Genomic DNA, 22,361 nt, shown 5'->3' with positions numbered 1-22,361 from the left:
TTTCAACTTGCATTATTTGAATAGTGAGGTTTAGCATTTTCTTAAACATTTATTTTCCAACTATCTACTCCTCTGAATTTTCTTTAGAAGGAACACATCTGTAAAAACCAAGTTATGCTTAACTGTTACATTTCCCCTAGATACTCTGGACATTATAATCTCTTAAAACAATATTTTCAAAATAACAAACATGGAAGTCCACTGAAATATGAACACAAGATTTTCTCTAGCACATGTAGACTAGACACTCATGATAAGCCTTATGACGCCATAGCATTGCCCAACTTTGAATAAACAATAGAAAACTCTGAGGCAGTATTTAACTCTGTTCTTATTCCGATGTGTCCAGGCCTGGCAATGTGTGCTCAGTGCTCTTGTTTCAGAACCTTTGGGCCCCATGAGATTTAGGAGAGGATTTGGCTGTCTCTCACAGAAACCACAGAATCTCTGCAACCATCTGGGACTCACTTTGTTTAAAGACAAAGATCCTCTTGGTGGGTTTTTATAGTTTCATTTTGAACTAAAAAGCCTGTTAAATAGGCTTTCAAATTTGATAAAAAGAAAACCCTTAAAAGTGGCCAGGGAGGGAAGGCTACTTAGATGAAGGAAAATCCAAAATGGCTGCTCCTTGGCGTGGGGCTCTTCATGGCTGCCCCCTCGCAGGGTTCAGTGAAAGCCATGCCTGCTTTTCTTCAAAGTGGCAACACTTACAATGCCGTTATTTTGAAAATTATGGTTAGAATTTCAAGATTAATTTATCAGTTGAAGACAGCTACTTAATTTTTTTTAATGTAGGGTTTCTCTTTAATACACATTTCCAGGTTTCACACTAATTCCCCTCTTTCCCCAAAGCCACAAAGATGTGTATTGAAGATTTCCACATATGATTTTACTTAGCAGGTTTCAGAACTCTTATTAGATCAGTGCCAAGAAGAATAGCGATATTAAAGAATAACTCCAGAGCACCAGATGCACTGGAAAATGATATCTTAACCATGATTAAAAGTGTATGTATAAAGATACAGATATATATACATACATTCATATGTACATTTAGGTTTTTAGAGTGGTAAAGCTTTCCTCAATGAAGGGATGGAAAACACGGAAGCAAATACATGTGCATGAGTAGTGGTATAATGTACAAAGCCCCTGAGAAATTTTATGTGCGGTCAGTTTTCACTGAATTGGGGAAATGAGAGGGGTGCAGGAAAGGCAGGGTACAGGTAACCAAACGTCATTGTTCAGGCAAGCTTTAGCCAATTCTCCATTGCCCCATGGTGTACTGATGCAGTTAAGGTATATCAGAGAGCTGCACACACTTTTCTCCCCAAATGGGGCTTCATAATTAGGCAGCTGCGGTTTACTGCAAATTTCCAGGCCCAGGTGGGGTAGCAGGAAAGAAGCGAAGATGTGAGGGAGGCAGGAATCTACGAAGCTCTTCTGGAAGCCTGGTTCCTATCTTCCTAACCTGGCCAACTGAGGAAATCCTGTCTGACATACTTTAACTAGCGCTAATCTGAATGTTAGTTAATCTACCCTGACAATAAAAAAAAATCCAATTTAAAAAGAAATAATACATTTTTGCGTGTGTGTGTGTGTGTGTGTGTGTGTGTGTGTGTGTGTGTGAGAGAGAGAGAGAGAGACAGAGACAGAGAAAGAGACAGACAGAGAGGGGGAAAGAGACAGAGAGGGAGGGAGAGAGGGGAAAGGCAGAAAAACACTGACTAGAAAGGTTTTTTACAATGTTGACACATGCAACAGAACCTCGTATTACCTGGGTTCAGTATAACCCACTTTCCATTTGCTTCATTCTAGGTTAAACGAATTGCTGTTTCTGTGTTCTAATTTTTCCCGCTCTGCTAAGTTTTTTTAAAAAAAATTTTATTCATTTATTTATTTTATTCGATGGGTTCTTATTAGTTATCTATTTTATACATATTAGTGTATACATGTCAATCCCAATCTCTCAGTTCATCCCCCCCACCTCCCGCTGCTTTCCCCCCTTGGTGTCCGTACTCTGCTAAGTTTTTTTAATGGCCCCAATATAGAACTCAATCTCATTTGATGATGATGAGAAATGCTACAACTCAAAATATAGTTATATGTGTATATACCTTCCATGATAGTGGGAATGTAAAATGGACTTTCCTAGTTCCTGTGGGAGAAGAAGACACTTCCTCTCAAAAAGGTAAATGCAATGCAAGGGCTGGTTATGCTTCCATTATTGCTCTCCAAAGAATCCTTTCCTATTTGGCTAGATTTGACTTTTTTTTTTTTTTTTAAGAGTATTTATTATAAATGAGCTAGAAGCAGAGAAAAGCGTGAGAGGCATTCCCCACAGAAAAGGATTATTAACATTTACCAGTACAAATAACATTTGGAAAAGTTCTGAAATGTGATTTGGCACCAGAAGCCTTAAAATCTGTATATTTGACATTAACAGAGAGAGTGATTAAAAGAACTACTTAACTTTCAATGTATGGAAATGTTTTTTAGTTCTGATTTGAACCCCTCATAAATATTTAAGATTTAAAAAATGCTAATGGTTTGAAAAACTCAGGAAATCAGCAGAAGTTTTAGAACAAATATATATTTAATTATTTAAAAGATTAGTGTAGCCCCAACAAGACTCTGCTAAGACAAAACGATGAATTTTGTCTCAGGAATAAAGTACATCTTTTAAATTTGGGAATGTGCATCAAGTACCACAAAAACATTCATATCCTTTGTGCAGGTAACTAAATTGTATAGCAATTTATTTTAAGGACAGACTCAGAAATTTGGACATATATTTATACACAAAGACATTTATTTAAGGATCTATTATAGTAACCAACTGGAAATGAACTAAATGTCCAACAACAAGGAAATGTCTACATGGGGTTAGATATACCATATGGTAAATCACTATGCAACCATTAAAGGGATAACTTCAGGAATTTTAAATAACATGTGAAAATAAGCATTACATAATGTTAAGGGAAAAAAACAAGTTGAAAAACTGTAATTACAATCAGAGTTCAAGTTGGTTAAAAGATATCTGCATAGAAAAAAAGAGCAGAAAAAATACACCAAAGTAATAATAGAATATATTTTTTGGTTGGTAGATTTATGGGTAATTTTAGTTTTCTTCATTAGGCTTTTCTGTGTTTCCAGATATACTTTACAATAGTTAACATAAAAATTACACTGTGAACTAGTATTTATTGGGTGCTTTCTTTTACAAAAGGAATATGAAGCATACATAGAAAGGTTAAGAAATGTGCCTAAGGTCATATAGGTAATAAGTACTAGGACTGAGAAATCTTTTCCAATCAGAAAAAAAGTAGGTAAAGTTTTGTGAGAATTAAAAAAAAAATGTGTTTTTCATGACCAACTTTTTGGGCTTATGATATACTGCTGTAATAGTATCTGCTCAGGTACATTGTATGTATCAATTTATCCCTGAAATTTAATATCATTTCGTGAGAGTAGATACATCTATGGCAAGAATGAGGCATTAATATAGCAACACAAAAAAGTCCAACCAGCATTACTCATGCCTGGGAATATTTCATTATTTTAATTGTAACTAAAATTTATTGGATTATGACAATGGGCCAGGCACTGTTGTAAGCACTGTACATATACAAACTCATTTAATTCTCATACTTAGTTCATGAGGGAAAGCACTATTATTACTATTCCCATTTTAGAAAAATGATTCACAAAGGTTAGATAACTTGCTGATGATCACGCAGCTAGCAAGGTTGCCTGTGATCTTAACCACCAAGGACATTCCTTGAAAAGATTTCTCCACGGAAGGACACTGCCTTTCCACTGACTGTTAAATGTTCTAGCAACCACATGCCAAAGACTTGAATGAACTGGGAAGCTTCAGACCAGAGCTGTGGTGGTCAAAGCACCTGAGAACTTGTTAGAAATACAAATTATCATGCTATACCCAAGACCTGTTGAATCTGGAACTCTAGGGGTGGGACCCATCAATCTGTGTTTTAAGAAGTCCTCCAGGGGATTCTGATACATACTCAAGTTTGAAAACCACTAGCCTAGAGGGAAAGAAACTATGGGGAAATATTCTACCTTCTCTCATGTTTTTGGAGGGCTGTAACATAGAGGAGAGGTAACGAGTTGTGTGCTTTTTGCATATGCCTCACAAGTTCTGAGGAATGGTAAAAACTGGTTGAATGGTGACAGATTTTGGCTCAAAATTAGGAAAGAATTTCATTAACAGCTGGAAGTAACCAACAATGGGAAGGGCTGATGTGTGAGAGAATGAGACTCTCATCGCTTGGAGTATTCAAACAGATGCTGTATGACCTTTTCTCAGGCATGCTGGTGAATGGGAAGGTAGACAAGGCATTCTTGAGAGACCATGAGTGACAGAATCAGAAAACCAGCGTGTACTGGGCAGATATTTGTTGAGAGCATATCCATGTAAGAGAGCTCTAAGGGCAGATAGGAGAGACACTTCTTGTTCTTATGACTTTCCAGCTCAAAGCCCACACCAGCCACACTGGTCCCCTCATGAGTCCTTGGGTAAGACACATTTGTCCCATATTTGTATCTTTATTTATCCTATACTGCTGACCTGGAATGCCCTCTCTCAATCTAAATTTGACATGTTTTGTAAAGCCCAGCTCAAGTCAAATCTTCTTAGTGAAACCTCTAAATTCCTTTCACACTTACTGTCAGTCCGTACACATTGTTGGGTTTATGTAAATTTACATTTTAAGAGCAAAGATTTTGTTACATACTTAGTGTCTTTCATTCTTCTCTGTTCTACAGGAGGCAATCAACAAATACTTGGAGGAATCGTCAGTTGACTGGGAAGACTCTCCCATGCTTCTTGTCTGAGACTCCTCTGCTATAGGTTTCTTTTCACTTCTGTTGCCCACAATAATGAGAACATGAAGTCCAGCTCCCTGATTAGGTGCAGGCCAAGAATGTATATGGTACAGGTCCTACTGTTCACCTCACCAGTTGCTTCCTGCCTGCCCCGGGCATACAGCAATGGAGAAGCCCCACTGGAGTAGCAATGGAGGTGCTTAATATGGAAAGCTCCCTTTTTCCTTTTCTAGGGACTGAGTGCTGTCTCTATCACATCCTCAGTTCACATAAGCTCTGGATAGACTGTTACAATCCAGATGCAGATGTATATGTTAAAACTCTTATGACAAATCCAGTTATTATGTGTGCAGTGAAGCCAGTTTTCAGATTTTAATACTTCCTTTTTTTCTTTCTACTCTTGTCATATGCTCCATGCTTGAAAAACATCTTTTAAAAACCACATTTTCACATCTTAAGAACACAAAAAAGTGTCAGATACTTTTTTTTCCCCTTTGCAGTCTTAGAACTTCAAAAACAGCCAAAAGGAAGTTTTATAAAATATATAAAAATATGTGCTGAGAGCTGAAGTTTTATATGCCAAGAGTTAGACTGCAGTGAATTTTTACTGCAGTTAATATTAACTCCTAGGAAAAGAAAGCTTGCTGGAGACCCACCAGGCCCACTCTGTCATGGGAGAGAATCACAAGACTTTCGCGCAGGTTATTCTTACATGTATGAGAGTCAACTCCTGGTTATCCACTGTCGGATTATCCAGAGTTCCCACCATCCCTGACTTCTTTTCCTTCTCAGTAAATACGCTTTGGCTATTTCACAGCTCATTAGCACCTCCACCAGAAGGTAGGTGGTGACAGGGAGAAGAGGTGAAATGAAAATCAGTAACGTTTACTGCTTGTTAGCAGCTCTTGTAAAAGACGTGGGACAAGGGGTATGAAGCCATCATCATCCTCAGGAACATCAGAAAGAACTTATTAAGTGCTCGTGTGCATGGCAGGAGTAGGCATAGCTGGGCATGGCAGTGTGATTTTTTTTTATTGATATTTTCATTTCTTTAAGTTTCCCTTCCATTAATTACATCAAATGATTAAGAGCTGTCTGGGCCATGAACACAAAGAAACTTACCTGTTTCTGTACTCCACTGAGTTGCTGAACCTTGATGATCAGTGAAGCAGTTCGACCCTTGTACTGAATAGTTCTAATAAAAGTCCCAGCATGGTCCACACTGAAGGGCTCTGACCAACGCCAATTGCCCCAGCCTTCAATACAGATGTGTAACAGCTGGAGAGAAAAACAACACTCGTCATAATGCCAAAAGTGCCAACAAAAACTAGCCCTAAAATGAAAGTCTCATTGCTGGAAAACCTTCCTATCTGTAATATTTAGCATCTGTTTTCTTTCTAACCTGCATTATTCATCCACTTCCAGCTTATTCAACCAGGCTAAGAATAGCAAATATGCCAACATAGAGTCAATGTGGTTTTCCAGATCACATTTTAAACCTTCTTAAAAATAACTGTCCTATCAAATGGTAAAAGGCCTGTTGAACATTTGAGGAAAGACCATTTCATTCATCTGGAGGACAAGAAAGCTGAAATGTGAGATCAAAGAATCGTGGTCTTGGCTGATAGTTTATTCCTTCTTCTGGCTAGACAGTAATTAAAGCTAAATTTGGTTTGTAGCATTATTTTTGACCCTAAATTGCCATTCCTTATTTTTTCTTTTGATTAAGAACAAAACAGAAATTTGAAGATGCAGTTCATTTAATACAGTCTACTTATGAGATCACATATACCAAATTAGAAATACCTTTAACATTTTGAATGTGTGAGAAAATGTCTCTGTTCTACTTTTTTCTAGCATGTATTTATTGTTAACCTTTACCAGTTGAGTCTCCTGATCCACATTCATATTTATTAATGCAGCACTGCCACTTTTGGTAATATTTAGATTTCTTTCATGGTCATCAAATATTTTCTATTTCTACTCCTACCCACTAACTGCAATTAAGTATTCCAAACTTAATTCCACTAACTGAACAAGTATCCTAAAACAACAATAATGACTACTTCTTTAGGATACATATTTAAATGAAAACAAACAATGTTCTATATGATTACTAAATATAAGGAAATAAAACTGACATTTTAGGAAAAAGATTTAGATATACAAACTTAACATTTTCCTTCATATAATATATAATTTTTTTTAAAGAGCTAACCAAGGGCTAATCACATGAAACATTTTCCAAATTAACAGAATGAATAAAACTTTGAAAATATTATGTAAGAGCTATCATAATAGGCTCTTAAAATAAATACATTAAGGACTTCCATGGGAATTGCCATAACAATAGAAGTTTTTTGATGGAAACATTATTTTTTAGTTTTAGCTTTGGGAGGGACCCTTATAAAGTGCTTTAATTTGAAAATTTCCTAGGGTCACTGGTCATCACAATGTGATTTTTTTGGTGGAAAACAGAGGGTTTTTTTGTTTTTAAATATCTTAAAATATTAAAAAAACTCTATCTCACCTCCCTGCTTTTAATATGGCCCCACTCCAGTTCGTCCTCCTTACCATCGCCAGTGATCCTGTGAAATCAAAAGGCTACCACTCAGATGACTTCTAAAAAAGAAGTCTAACAGCTAAAAAAAAAAAAAATTCCTGGACAGCAAATAAAATACCTTTAGGGAAAATGTGATTTTATATACATTCTTCAACATAAAAGTACCAGAGTATCTTTGATGTTTAAATATTAGTTACAGAAAAAAAAAAAGAAAAACAATAGTGGTGTTTGGAACCATTTCAGTTTTTTGTAGCAGCAACTGGGAATAAAGCTCAGGGTACACACAAAACTAAAGGAAACAAAGAAAGTTGTTTTCTTTGGAGAGACTAGTAGCTGGAAATGACAAAAAAATAATGAGGTAAGGTACTTAAGGTCAAGCTCAGCTGTATTTTTCTTGAAAATTCCACAGCCTCTAAAGAAAGTTTTAATGTACACAGTGTAATTTTAATTGAGGAGTGTTCACATTTGCATCTGAGCTCAGTTTTAGGTAGCTCACTCTGTGTACACAGCTTTTAATGACTGAATGTCACCAAGGAGTATGCTGGCAGGTTTCGCTTCGTAGCTATTTGTTCTCAAAATGTTGGCACATATATTTTCTTTGAATTATGAAAATTCAGATACATTTGGAATTAGTTCACACAGAAAAGTTAAGTGGGAGAAAAACATGATGTTTCTCCCCACACGCATGACCAACAGAATATTTGTAATGTTTGGCTTATAGTTAAAAAGCATCTAAATATCATTGGCAATTATATATATATATATATAATTTAATAGGAAAGGAATGACATTCCTCGGAGAGAAAATCTACAAAAAGGAATTCAGGAGGCCAAGTGGTACTTCAGTCCTCCTTCCCATGGTGTAAGTGATGTGGGCACTAGACAGGGGTGCTCAGATGTGCCTGGACATCAAGTGAGGGTGGGAAGTTCTGTTCCTGTTGGACCAACTCGCTCTATTTCACTGCTATGGGTACTGAAAAGTCTCCATTTAATAACAAATACTCATATACCTGCTTTTATTTCTATACCGAAGAAACTATAAAATCAGGCATAAAAATGTGAAATTTGTGTTAGACTGCCTAATCCTAATGAGACTTCTTGCTATTATTCATCCAATACAGTTTTATTATTCAGATACTATAAGGAAGGCAATATGCTAAGAACTATAGAGGAAATAAAGAGAAGAGCTTTGGTCTTTGTCCCACAAGGAGCTTAAGATTTTACAGGGAAAATAAGGCATGCATAACTAACCAACAAGAGGCATTATGAGAGAAGTCTAGAGAAGAGAGGGCTTGTTTAGGCTGCTCTGACTAGGAGAGCTTCCTGAAGCATTTGGGTCTCAGAGTTTGGGTAGGATTTCAACTTGTAAGGATGACAGTCATTTCTGGGCCAAGGGGACAATCTGAGAGGTGAAGCCAGAAGGTTTGCTTGGGGCAAAGTTAATAGTCTCAACTGGTTGGAGAAAAGGGAACATGTAAAGAGTCAGGGATAAGGTCAGAGGAGTAGATCTAGATTGTGGCCAACACTGATGATTTACTAAGCTAAGGAATTTGTGCCTTATTCAGGAATTAGCCTTCTGTATAGATGAGCAATGTGTTGAAAGGATGGTGAGGGCAGAGTGTGGAGGTCAGGACAACTGCAACAGAATGAGAAACAGGAGCAAGGAAGCAATGGGCTTAGCAAAATATTACTATCCATTCTGCCTGGAGTCCAAGATATCTTTAACGTTCTCTTATCAATTTGGAAATTTTCTTTCCCCTTTTTTCTACTAAGTTTCCCTTACGGACTCACTTCCTTCACCACCTTTTCCATTCAGGCTTTTCACTCTCTGTGGCCTACTTAGCTAGTGTCTAATATTTTCCATTGTGGGGGAAAAACAAAGTCAAATGCGAACCACTCTTGTTTGAACTTTTCAATGGGAACTGAAACTAAAATTATAAGGCAGGTTGTACAGTAGCCACACTCAATGGAAGGTCTCAAGGGGCTACATTTTTTTTTTTCTAGCAGACCCTCCCACTCCAGGGCTGCATTGGCAGCAAGATTAAATTCCACTGAAGACCTCAAATGGGAGCACAGAACTTTCCACTCATTTTTTTGAATAAAAAATAAAACTTAAAATGAATTACTGATCAGGGGCTTGGGGATCAGCTCTCAGGACCACCCACAGGTACATCCAAGGGAGAATTCCTGAATCGACAGATTACAGAGGAAAGAAAAACAAGATGAAATCTAGGATAATAGGGTACACCAAGGAAGAGAAACAGAGAGGAGATGGTTAAGAAAAAATTTTAAATTGTATCTTAAATACAAATGAAGGTACTAGATACTTTTCTGTGAACTTTACTTCACTATTCATTTTAAAATTGTTATCAAGATGATTTCTACTTAATCAGAAATTGAGAGTTTGTCTTCAGAGTCACTTGTATATTTTTTGCATTTTACAGTAACTTACTGTACAGTAATATGTAATGTTCTAGAAAGAAACTGAAAATTACATAACTTCAAAATATTTCTCCAGGGACTTCCCTGGTGGTGCAGTGGTTAAGACTCCACGCTCCCAAGGCAGGGGACCTGGGTTCAATCCCTGGTCAGGGAAGTAGATCCCACATGCATGCCACAACTAAGAGTTCACATGCCACAACTAAGGAGCCCGCGTGTCACACTAAGGAGCCGGCGAGCCACAACTGAGGAGCCCGCCTGCCGCAACTAAGGAGCCCACCTGCCGCAACTAAGGAGTCAGTGAGCTGCAACTAAGAAGCCCACCTGCTGCAACTAAGACCCGGTGCAACCAAATAAATAAATAAATATTAAAAAAAAAATTTCCCTAATCCATTGTATTCTCTGTAGAAATTTTAGGACTTCTAAAAAATTAATGTGAAATGCAAGTGAAATAAGCTACTGAATATATATATATATATAATAAACATATAGTATATAATGTATATTTATATATATATTAAAGCTTAAGCATCATATTTGTTTTTTAAACTTCTAAACTCATATCTATATCCCAAGAGCTTAGTGCATTGTAGGCATTCAATAGAATATTTGTTGAATAAGTGAATCAGGATTATTGAAAAATAACCCAAAGTAGATATTCAAAACTTTTAGTGGCAATATTTGTGCATAAAATAATATCATAACATGAGAATCAAATCAAAATATTCAGAAACAGTTCCTATTTTGAATGACCTTTCAATAAGGGAGATTTGCTTTATGTGGATAACAATAGTAGATTAAACTATAAATCAATGCAATCCCTCAGATCTATAATTCAGACATTGCAATATTGATATTAAAGCATAAAGTAGAGCCCAAATGATACACTAGATGAGCATCACGAGGGAAAATTAAGTTAAAATTCTTGTCTATCTAAAATAATATCTGAAAAGCTACAGATCAAATTAAACAGATCAGTGTTAAACTGCTTGTTTGGAATGCATAAGTCGAACTGATAGTACATTTCACACCAATAAACTGACACGAAAGCAAAATAAAATATGTTGCTCATTATTCCTTTTTTTAAGGCAGTTGAACTTCAGGATGTTCAGAGTATCTGAAATAATGCTGAAAACCAGGTAGAAAAATGTCTAGATAATTGCCAAAGCTTGGTGTCACTCTGATTCAATATTGGAACTCTTAGGACCCTATATATCCTTTTACTTTTATAGAGCACAACCTAAAAGAATGATAGAGTAGAAATAAGTCAAATTGAATTATTTTCTAGTGGACAGCTTGGACTCTTTGATGCAGTGTATTCTGGAGGAAAGAGGAGAAAGAAAAAGAAAGCTTTCCAAATCAACCTTTCAGGAGGTGATATAAGTCACTGTTACCCCACAAGTATCATGACACAAAATATGAGGGCTTGTAGGTTTCCTCTCAAGATTGTTTGAATTAAATGAAGGCTACAGATCAGCATAAAACAACCTCTTACAAAAGAAGGGAAACCTGGCACACTCACAAAATGTTGGTTAGAATGAAAATTGTAGCTGGAGGGTAATCCTTGTATCAAAAATCTAAGTTTCAGATACTGGGCTCATCAATTCTAAACAGGAATTTATCCTGATATAATAATTATACATATGTGCAAAGATTTACCTAGATGTAGGTTTATTCCAGAATTGTTTTAATAATGAAAATTTGGCATTACTAGGAAATTAGTCAAACGAAATATAGTAAAAACAATAATAGCTATCAGTTGTTTGACACACACTATGTGTCAAGCAGTGGGCTGCGTTTTACGTATTTTCTTATTAATTCCTTAAAACAATCTTATGTGGCAGCTGAGTTACAGAGAGGCTGTGTGACCTCCCCAGGGCCACAGTGCTGAAGAGGGCCAGGTATAAGATTTGAACTGAGGTGTGCTTACTCAGAACCTCTCTTATACTTAGGATCCTCTCAAGCCATTGAGAAAAACTCACAGAATGAAAAAACGTGAACAATATTACTTAGCCAAAGATTAACCAGAAAAGGAGCACAGTACAAAAAGATAGGTGCAGTATACATCCCATTTTTGTAAAACGAACAAAAAGTATATATTCTTATTCCTAAGGGAGAAAATGGCTAGAAATATACCAGAATGCTAATAGTGGTTATCTTGGGGTTGTGGGGTTATGGGTTTTAAGTTTCCTTTTTGTGTGTGTTTTTGTGTGCTTTTACGTAATTTCCAAATTTCATACTATAAATATGTATTACTTTGCAATCAGATAAAAATTAATGTTATTAAAATGAAAAAAAAGTCTAATAGAAAGCATACAGAGCCTGCATTTCAAGTAAAAAGAAATTAGACATTTTTATTTTAAAAACTCAAATTCAGCTTCCTGCATGAAGTTTCCCCATTTGTCCTAGTCAGCTTTGCCATTTGCTCTGTTGGCACTTTGCTAAAAGGGTGACATGGGCCTCAGTTTATCTCTGAGGCCTCCACCACTGGCTCCTCAGACAGGGTCTGGCTTGCTGTATACTTACTCACTTGATTCTTGGAGCAGTTTAATGTAATAATTTGAGGGTTTTTTCCCCTAGGGCAGTAGTTTTTTTTCTTTCCAACTTAGCAAATATTCTTAGGATCTACATCTATTAAATGTTCACCATAAGCCAACTAACTGTACTATACATGGTGGAGATAAAGACAAATGAGACACACACACCAAAAATTCTCACAATATAGTGGGAGAGATATTTCACCAGAGAAAGTATAGTGCAAAAATTCATGAGAGGAAGGAAAAAACTGTTGTAGGACTCCAGAGGTATTATGCTTGGGGAAATTAAAAGATTGACCAGAGACTGACATATTTTACTTACCCAAAGAAATAACATGAAAAAAGACATACTGAAATAGAATAAAAGATATACAGGACTGTTAACTTCTGATAAACGAAAGCAGGTGACAGCCTAACTTGGAGTGGTTCTTTCCGTACAAAATTGATGTCTAAAAACCACATTGATTGCATTACAACCAAGACAAGTCCTAAAAGTAGCAAACTACGGCTTCAAACCTTTGTGCAAACAACTTGCCAATGTAATTTGGAAAATTAACTTTATATTAGGAACTCATCAGCTTACATTGCTCTAACAGCTTTGACCATAACCCAAACGGAACCATTGAATTTTGATCCTGGAAAAGAAAGAGGCATACGCGAACAGAAAATCATTGTTTCAGGAGGTCAGATCTTGCTCTCAGGCAACCGAGAGGCATGTGTGAAGATTCCTGGGGATGAAGGAGAGTTGGGCGTTAGGGAGAAGGCCTACCTGAGAGAGAGTGGTGCAGAAAGCGAGGATGAAGAGGCAGTGAACTCCTAGGTCAGGAACTGCCACTTAGCCTCAGAGCGTCCGTCATCAATAAACACCAGGGATTAAAGCATTAAAGGCACTGAGACACAGTAACTGATAGTTGTTGGGCTGTTTGAAATAATGCTATTAACTATCTCCCTGGTCTTTCTATATCTAGTCTTAAATAGTAAATAATTTCTTTCTTTATTTTACCACTGTATTTTATGAATGATCATCACAAGACAAACACAGATGAAGGAAGAGTCAGGAAAAAAATAAACAAAAAAGCAGTTGTTGTGAATGAGGGAAACTGTAGCTTTTTATGACTTTTGACAATTCAGGATAACAGAGAAGCATGGGAGGATGCAGAAGCTTTCACCTCTGTATAGTTGAGAATGTTAGGAAATGCCAGCTGGAAAATGGAAAGTGGAATAGAAACTGACTTTATTATCTGGCCCTGTAGCTGGAGATATGAGAATAAAAATCCCACCATTCCTCAAATGATAATATAGTATAACCAAGGGCAATTCATATGATACAACCATTAATAAATAGCAAAAGTGACATGAAAATAAGCCATGAGGCCTATGAAAAGATACTGCGAAGCAAAGGAAAAAGCATATCATCTTAGAAAATAAGGGGAAGAGACTAGTTAATATAAATACCCAGTTGCAGAATTCAGGGGAGAGAAATCAGGAAAGGTTTTGGTTTTCTCTAAAGCATGCAAAAATACATGATTTCTATAAAACTGTAGAAAAATACTGAGAGGAAAGAAGAGTCTAGTATAAATAGAAAACAGCCTGAAGTAAAAAAAACTAGATGATATGAAAAGGAAATTAGACAAGAAATAAATGCAAGGAAACAAAGAATGAATTTGCAGAATAACAATCTACACTGATGCAAGTAGAGCAAGTATGAATAATTACTATGGAAGGAAAACTTGAAAATCTTTATAATTGTGCAGAGCAAAAAGACAAACAGATGAAGAAATATGAGAGAAAATGTCATAGGTATGAAAGAAAAATGACATATATAATTATTACAAAGAAAGAAATAATGCTATTCATATATCTATTAATCTTCATGTTTTTAAAACAGTATGTGTTACTTCATCATGCAGTTTATGACAAATCAATTGAATTTCCATGAGTAAATAGGATGTCAAATGGCCCACATCTAGCAAACATTAAGGCTTAATCAATGTTTCAGTGTATCTATAATCAAGTCATAGAAACTTTTTAAAAATTAAAAAAGATTTCTCATAAATAACTACAATCTGTATTCCAGAATTTATTTATGGTTTTTCATTGTTCAGACATGAGTCTCTGTTCAATCTATTATGGACATTTACATATTTAAGAGAAAAATAAGTTAAAAAAAGAAGAAAAAGTAGGGTGAAGAGTAGTGGCACTTTTAATTTATACATTACCTACAAGACAATAGGATGCTTAATGGGTATTCTTTGCTAAAAAGTTACCTAAATTGAAATTATCTAAATTAGGGAAAAATAATTTACCTCACAACCTCACAATTTTTTTGGGGGCAAAAAGATTTAATAAGCAAATTCTCTCATATGTTAAAATATAATTTCATGCATAACTTTTTGGGAACATATTAATCATGAAATCAGATATAAATGCACATAGTAAAAAAAAAAAAAGGTCATTTCAACATTACACATATCTATTGTTTTCATGTTTCTAAAGGGTATGGGCTTCCTTATATTTAAATGATATATGACTGATAAAACATGAGCTGTGACACTAATAGCTGCCTTAAGTCCAAAACTGTGTGATAATCTTTGAGGCTGTTCATCCTTAATGCCACCATAAGGGGTTGAAAAGTAAAAATTCAGAGAAATTTGATATGTATGCTTATGAGTGTGTACAGGAGAGGATAGTCTGTCTATAAAATATGAAATAATTCACATTTTCTTTTTAAATAATTAGATAAAATAAATACAAACATTAAATGCTTAATTGAGTGGCACTAACAGCCAGGAGATTTGGGTGCTGTGTAGACACTCTCTCTTGACAGAATGATAGTCATGCTCTTGGTTAGACCCAAGTCTTCGGTGGAAGAGATAAGGGTATGTTGGATGGAACTAATAAAGGATACTGTAGGTAAGCTGAGAAATGGAAGCCAATAAGATAAGAAACTGGAGATACTGTTTGATAGTCATTCAGACCTGGATGAATGTTCTGAGTTTGTGAGCCAAACTGTCAGCTTTTGTTTGTTTGAAAATCAATTTTGACTAAATACAAATATAAACCATAGCGAAACCTAACCAAAGTTTGAATAAAAATTTTCTTTTAAATTGTTCTTTTAAAATGTTCATTCATCATTCAGCAAAATTTAGTTTAATGTAAAATAGAAGACATTGCCAACATGTGTCCTAAGAGAAGATCAAGTAGTTCTATGCAATCTGTAATTTATTTTTAGTCATCATGGCCATTTAGACAATTATAATTGTTATCCCTAATTTTTAATTAGAAAAAAAGGTCAACAGATGGATATAAAAGAAATCCAAAATTTTTACAGTTATTTATTTTCATTTAACTAAACTGCCTTGCCATACTAAGAAAACATTTTCATAAAGGTTAAATAAAGTATTTCATGGCAACCGCTGCTTCTTAGTGCCTGTATAACAAGAAACATGAGCCAGCCAAAGTTGTGCAAGTTGGTTTTCTTTCCCAGTAAGGGAATGTGGTATCTAAGACCTTGTCCTAACTCATTTTATCCCCAAGTGTAAGTCAAGCAAGTCAAATATGAACTAATGCCTGAAGGGAAGTCCCTGACTCCAAAAGTATGGATTATTTCACATTTATCTTAAAATCTGCTCTCAGAGTTCTTAAAATTCACTAACTTGGCAAGTCAGGAATTATCATGAGAAATGAAATAATTTCATAACTATGAAGTCATCCAACATTCCATGCATCTGACACTCATTGGGCTTGGCTATGTCTTGGGCATTATTCTGACCTTTAGATAATAAGCTCTTCAATATCCTGTTCAGCATGGAAAGAATTAAAAAGTGCCACAGTATAATAGGTATGCCATTGTCTTTAATAGAGTTAATGCTTTTGTTACACAGACTTGTGGTAACAGGTTATGATTAAACACAATCATATTCTGTACGCTGAAATCTTTATAACATTCTTAATCAGTATTTCCCATTACTTAAAAATGGCAAAATACCATGCTTTAATGGTCCAGCTGCACTCCCTTTCTCCAAGCACTCTGTATTAAAATTCACATTTAAAATTAGTTCAGTCAAGGACCTTTATGTTTAGACATCAAGAATTCACATTTGCAGAGCACTAGCTTGTGAAAAGCCTTTGAGTGTCTTGTAAAAAGCTTAAGGAATCCTCAGTTACATTTTTCTCCAAAGCTATATTTCAATATCTAAAATTTATTGCCAGAGAAGGGACAGAGAGACCATTAGCAGCACCAGCAGTCATTCCTCCGGGTGCTTCACAGTTGAAATAATCCCCAGTTGTGCCCTTTCATGCAGGCTTGTAGAAAACTCCAGGAATAAGCCCTGGGACTGGATAAAGTGCCCTATCACAATCCTATCTTTGTCATTTCTTTACGACTTTAAAAGTCTTAACTAGGTCATACTGCAAACCATTTTTACAAAGAAACTTTGAAACATACAGGAAAAGGAAAACTCAACTCCAAACTTCTGCCTCTCATTTAAATGGAGTAAGTGTATTTCCCAACAGTAAATGAAGACATTCCAAATATCTCTATCCATTAGATACTTAATGACCAAAACTGTTAGGGCCCCATTAACTGGTGACTTCAACAAGGCACAACAACCGTCCTCACAGAACGTTAAGTATCCTGGAATCTCTCAGGAAACTGAAAATATTTTAAGAGAGAAAGGTGAAGAGACCGAGTCTACAGTCTACTATTTTGCTGTTTCAGTGACTGCTTAGAGCTAAAATAAAAATGCAGTTTATGGTGACTGGATAGTAGGCCTCGGGTACTCAAATGGAGTCAGTGTTTACAGAATATTTTGGATTAAAATCCTTGCCAGATGGTCCCAAGAACTGTTTACCTCACAGTTGATTTTAGCTATCTTAATGTCAGCAACAATAAAAAGAAGCTTGTTACTGCCACTGGGGAGCAAAGGCATACAATCCTTCCTCCCTAAATGGAATTGCTAGCTGTGGACAGCTGTGCCCTACACAACAGCAAGGGTGTTACTGTAGTTTCTGGGAGTCTATTTCCATGATTAGAGAAAGAGACGATATAAGGCAAATTTAACTTGAAATAATGTCTACTTTAAATCAATAATATTTGGTAATTGTACAATGTACTTTCAGTTTATGATAAACAACAAAACTTCTTCAGAGTTAAACACAAGTAGGAAGAGTTGGACATGCAATGTGGACCTGAGATTTGGTCTCCTTTGAAGTACACTGCTTGTCCCCTCCTGTAGCATTTTTCTATTTTATAATAGTTTTCATCAGAGGCCACTGGGAGGCCAGAGGGGTAGAGGTGGGGGAGACCAGGAGCTACTCCTAATTATAAGTCCAACTGCATTGACAGCATACAAAAGCATACATTTTGAGATCAGAGGACCTCTTTTTGTGTGTCTATATAATACACATAAAAGCATCCAATGTGATGCAAAGAATGCTGTTTACAACGTTCATATTGTGAAAATAAGCTTTTAAGTCTATGTTCTTGAGAAATGTCGGATGTTATGAGAAATCTCAACATTTATTTATTCAGTGAACACTTATCAAATGCCAGTTATGAGCAAGATACAGGATTAGATACTGTGGAAAATCACTTTTTTATTTTTGTATTTTTTTAACATCTTTATTGGAGTATAATTGCGTTACAGTGGTGTGTTAGTTACTGCTGTATAACAAAGTGAATCAGCTATATGTATACATATATCCCCACATCCCCTTGCTCTTGCATCTCCCTCCTATCCTCCCTATCCCACCCCTCTAAGTGGTCACAAAGCACCGAGCTGATCTCCCTGTGCCATGCGGCTGCCGGGTTCTCAAGTCCATTCTCTACGTCTGTGTCTTTATTCCTGTCCTGCCCCTAGGTTCTTCAGAACCATTTTTTTGGGGGGGGGGATTCCATATATATGCGTTAGCATACGGTATTTGTTTTTCTCTTTCTGACTTACTTCACTCTGTACGACAGACTCTAGGTCCGTCCACCTCACTACAAATAACTCAATTTCGTTTCTTTTTATGGCTGAGTAATATTCCATTGTATATATGTGCCACATCTTTATCCATTCATCTGTCGATGGACACTTAGGTTGCTTCCATGTCCTGGCTATTGTAAATACAGCTGCAGTGAACACTGTGGTACATGACTCTTTTTGAATTATAGTTTTCTCAGGGTATATGCCCAGTAGTGGGATTGCTGGGTCACATGGTAGTTCTATTTTCAGTTTTTTAAGGAACCTCCATACTGTTCTCCATAGTGGTTGTATCAATTTACATTCCCACCAACAGTGCAAGAGGGTTCCCTTTTCTCCATACCCTCTCCAGCATTTATTGTTTGTAGATTTTTTGATGACGGCCATTCTGACCGGTGTGAGGTGATACCTCATTGTAGTTTTGATTTGCATTTCTCTAATGGAAAATCTCTTTTTTAAAAGCCTCCTTTTTTTTTTTTACACTGTTGGTTAGCAGAAAATTTTATTTTATTTTACAAAACTAGCATAATCCTGAGACAAAAAAAGAACAAAAGATCCCCCAAACAGGCCAACGAACAAACAAACAAAACCTATAGACTAATGAATGAACACAAATGCAAAAATATTAAGTGGAATACTTCTAAATAAAATCTAGGAGTATGTTTAAAGAATAAATGCTGTGTTCAGGTATTTATTCCAGGAATCCTGATACAGTTCAATATAAAGAGTCTGTTAGTATATATTGCTCATTTCATCACACCTACAGGTCAAAGGCAGCAAAAGTGATCATTTCATAGTTCAAATATAATCAACTTTTGCTCATGTTGAAAACACAGCCATAGCCTCCTAACAGGTTTAATGTGGAGACAGAAACTCCTCAGTACACAAGGTCCTCTCCTCTCTCTACAGGCTCATCCCGCCCCGACCCCGCCCTTTCCTGGAGTGAAAAGCCTCTTACTTTTTTTCCCCTCTTCTTACTTTCAGCAAATACCCACTACAACCACATCTACATTCACACTCATCCTCACTCCAAAAGAAGGCTTTTGTGGTAAGTTAAAAATGGCCACAAATTCTCTTAGCAACTTGCATCAAGAGGTTAAAATCTTGCTCCTTATCCTTTGGATCTGGCCTGACCTTGTGATGTGCTCCGCCTAGTAGAATGTGGAATGTGGCAGCAGATACTGTGAGAGTTCTGAGCTTAGGCTCAACAGGCCTTGCAGTCTTTGCTCTCGTTCTCCCAACTAGGCTAGCCTGCTGGAAGGACCACATGGAAGAGAACCCTGGCCAGTGGTCTGTCAAGTACCAAATATGTAGGTGGGGCAGTCTTGGACCACCCAGCCCCAGCTGGCCCATGTGACTGCAGCCTCATGAGTGAGCCCAGCTGAGATCAGCAGAAGAACCTCTTAACTAAGTGCACCTAGATTTCTGACCAACACACTCATGAGCTAATAAATTTTTTAAGGTCACTAAAGTTTTATGGTGGTTTGTTAAGCAGCAATAGATATTTGGTACAAACCTCGCTCCATCCAGGGTCAATCCTTCTGCTTGTGATCTGGATGCCTTCTTCTTCTCCCCTTCTGGGAGCTGATGCTGTTAATCATTCTTCCTCTCTTCTGCATTACCAACCTATCTGCTATTTACTTCTGCTCATATACGAACATGCCTAAAGTACTTTAATTTAAAATCCTTGCTTGACCCTGCAGCTTTCTCTAGCTAACACCAATCAAGATTAAAAAAAAAAAAAATTCAGCTCATTCTCCTTCTGGGAGCTGATGCTGTTAATCATTCTTCCTCTCTTCTGCATTACCAACCTATCTGCTATTTACTTCTGCTCATATACGAACATGCCTAAAGTACTTTAATTTAAAATCCTTGCTTGACCCTGCAGCTTTCTCTAGCTAACACCAATCAAGATTAAAAAAAAAAAAAATTCATGCTCATTCTCCCCATTTCCTCACCTCCCATTTATTTGTCAACCCACTCAGTCTGATTTCTCTCCCTATCTTGCCACTGAAAATGCTTTCCTTGAGCTATCAGTGACCCCCCAATTGCCCAATACAATGGTCTCCCCAGTTCTTGCTTCACTCAGTCTCCTTATGGCATATGACACTGATAATTCTATCCTTCTAGATAGTCTCCTTGGCTCTAAGAACACGATTATGTCCCAGTTTTCCTGCCATGTCTTGGTTTTCTGTCTTCCTCTTATTTCTCTTCAATGGATCCCATTCCTCAGCCTAACCCCTAAATTCTATGGGGTTTAAATCCTTATGGCAGCTCAGCCCCAAGACAGCCCCAATGATCCATGTCTCCTTTTATTTGTGCCTTTGTGTAGTCCCCTCCCACAATGAATAGGGCTGATCTGGACAACCACTAGGATATTACAGAAATGATAATTAATGACTTCTGAGCCTAGGTCATAAAAGACACTGTGGCTTTTGTCTTGTTCTATCTTGGATAACTTGATCTGGGGGAAGCCAGCTGCTATGTCTTGAGAGTACTCAAGCAACTCTTTGGAGAGATCCTTGTAGCAAGGAGCTGAGGTCTCCTGCCAAGAGCCATATGAGGGAGCCATTTAGGAAATGGATCCTCCAGCCCAGTAAAGCCTTTAGATGATTGCAGTTCTAGCTAATGTCTTGACTACAGCCTTATCAGAGACTCTGAGCTAGAACCACCCAGGTAAACCACTCCCAAAGTTCTTGGCTAATGAAACCGAGATAATAAATGTTTGTTGTTTTATTTACTCAAGTTGTGGTGTAATTTGTTAAACAGCAATATGTAACTAATACAGAGTGTGGTACCCGCAAGTGGGGTGCTACTGTAACAAAAGCCTAAAATGGGGTGGGGCGGGGCATTGGAGCAGGGCTGTGCACAAAAACCAGGAAGACTTGAGAGTATTAGTGAATATCTAAGGTGCTTCAAAGATACTATTAATTGAAACTTGATGGCCTTAGAGGAGGCTGCCAGTGAGGAAGTGAGGAAAATGTTACTGGAAACTGGAGGAAAGGGGTTTCTTGTTATGCAGTGGCAGAGAGTTCAGCAACACCATAACCTGCAGTAACATGGAAAGCAGAAAATGTGCCTCATAAACCATGTGATCTAGCTAAGGAGATTTCCAGGCAGTGTTGAAGTGCCTCCTGGCTCTTATCTGCTGCTTATATTAAAGTCCAAGAGGAGCGATGCACGCATGAGGAAGAACTGTTAGATAAACAGGAGCCAGGACTTGCTAGTTTTGAAAATTTCTAGCCTTCCAGATGGAAATGATGTTAAAAATCAAGAGCGAGCTTCCAGGCAAAGATCAAATCCAGGACACAGCCAGGAAAGCTGGGTCTAGGGAATGAAGCTAAGGATGTGGTTGTAAAATCCTCTGTTAAGATCTCAGAAAGATCTAAATTGGTGTCTCAATGAACTATTCAAACAACAGGGCTTCTGAAACTCTTAAGGGTGATGTCCCCCAGCAGTGTGGGCAGAATCCCAAAGCAGAGAAGGAACTGTCTTGAAGAGATGTGGGTGTGATTTTGTCCACAGTGCTGAACCAAAGCACTGTAAGATTAACAAGAGACCTACAGTGTTCTTTAAAGAATTATACTGGCAGAAACACTGCCAACTTAGACTGAAAGAGACAAAGACAGTACAAAATATAAAGGGGCCTTTAAACTTTCATAATTCAATTGGTAGAATGCAGGCTGAGAAAACTATAAAGAGCAAACAAAGGATACTTTTCTCATGGAAAAGGATGGATGACATAGAGGCTTGAGCCAAAAGTCCAAAGCCAGGAGCCATGGAAAATTATTCCCAAGCAGCAGTATGAATGATTACTGATTAAGAAACTTCCAACATTTACCTGTTTGGATTTCAGAATTTCTATGGATCAGTAACTCCCATGTGTCTCCCATTTTCTCCTCCTATGAATGGGAGTATCTATAATAGTTATCCTATGCCTGTACCACCACTGTACATTTTTCTACAGCAAGAGCTAACTAATAACGTCCTCTGATCTTAGCACTCTTTC

The 22,361-nt window shown here is 36.9% G+C and overlaps 1 protein-coding gene across 2 annotated transcripts in view; it reads right to left on the bottom strand.

Annotated features, from left to right (window-relative positions):
* Positions 1-22,361, bottom strand: part of VPS13B (vacuolar protein sorting 13 homolog B) — an 804,491-nt gene that overhangs the window by 56,576 nt on the left and 725,554 nt on the right. For both annotated transcript variants that reach the window (XM_007457167.1, XM_007457166.1), the window contains exon 44: positions 5,971-6,126. In XM_007457167.1, coding sequence (XP_007457229.1) covers positions 5,971-6,126 — 156 coding nt within the window. The remainder of the gene's footprint in view (positions 1-5,970; positions 6,127-22,361) is intronic.

Source organism: Lipotes vexillifer, unplaced genomic scaffold (genome assembly GCF_000442215.2).
Source record: "Lipotes vexillifer unplaced genomic scaffold, Lipotes_vexillifer_v1.1 scaffold376, whole genome shotgun sequence".
Lineage (NCBI taxonomy): Eukaryota > Metazoa > Chordata > Mammalia > Artiodactyla > Lipotidae > Lipotes > Lipotes vexillifer.
Note: the sequence above shows the minus strand (reverse complement) of the source record. Positions and strands in the feature narration are given on the sequence as shown.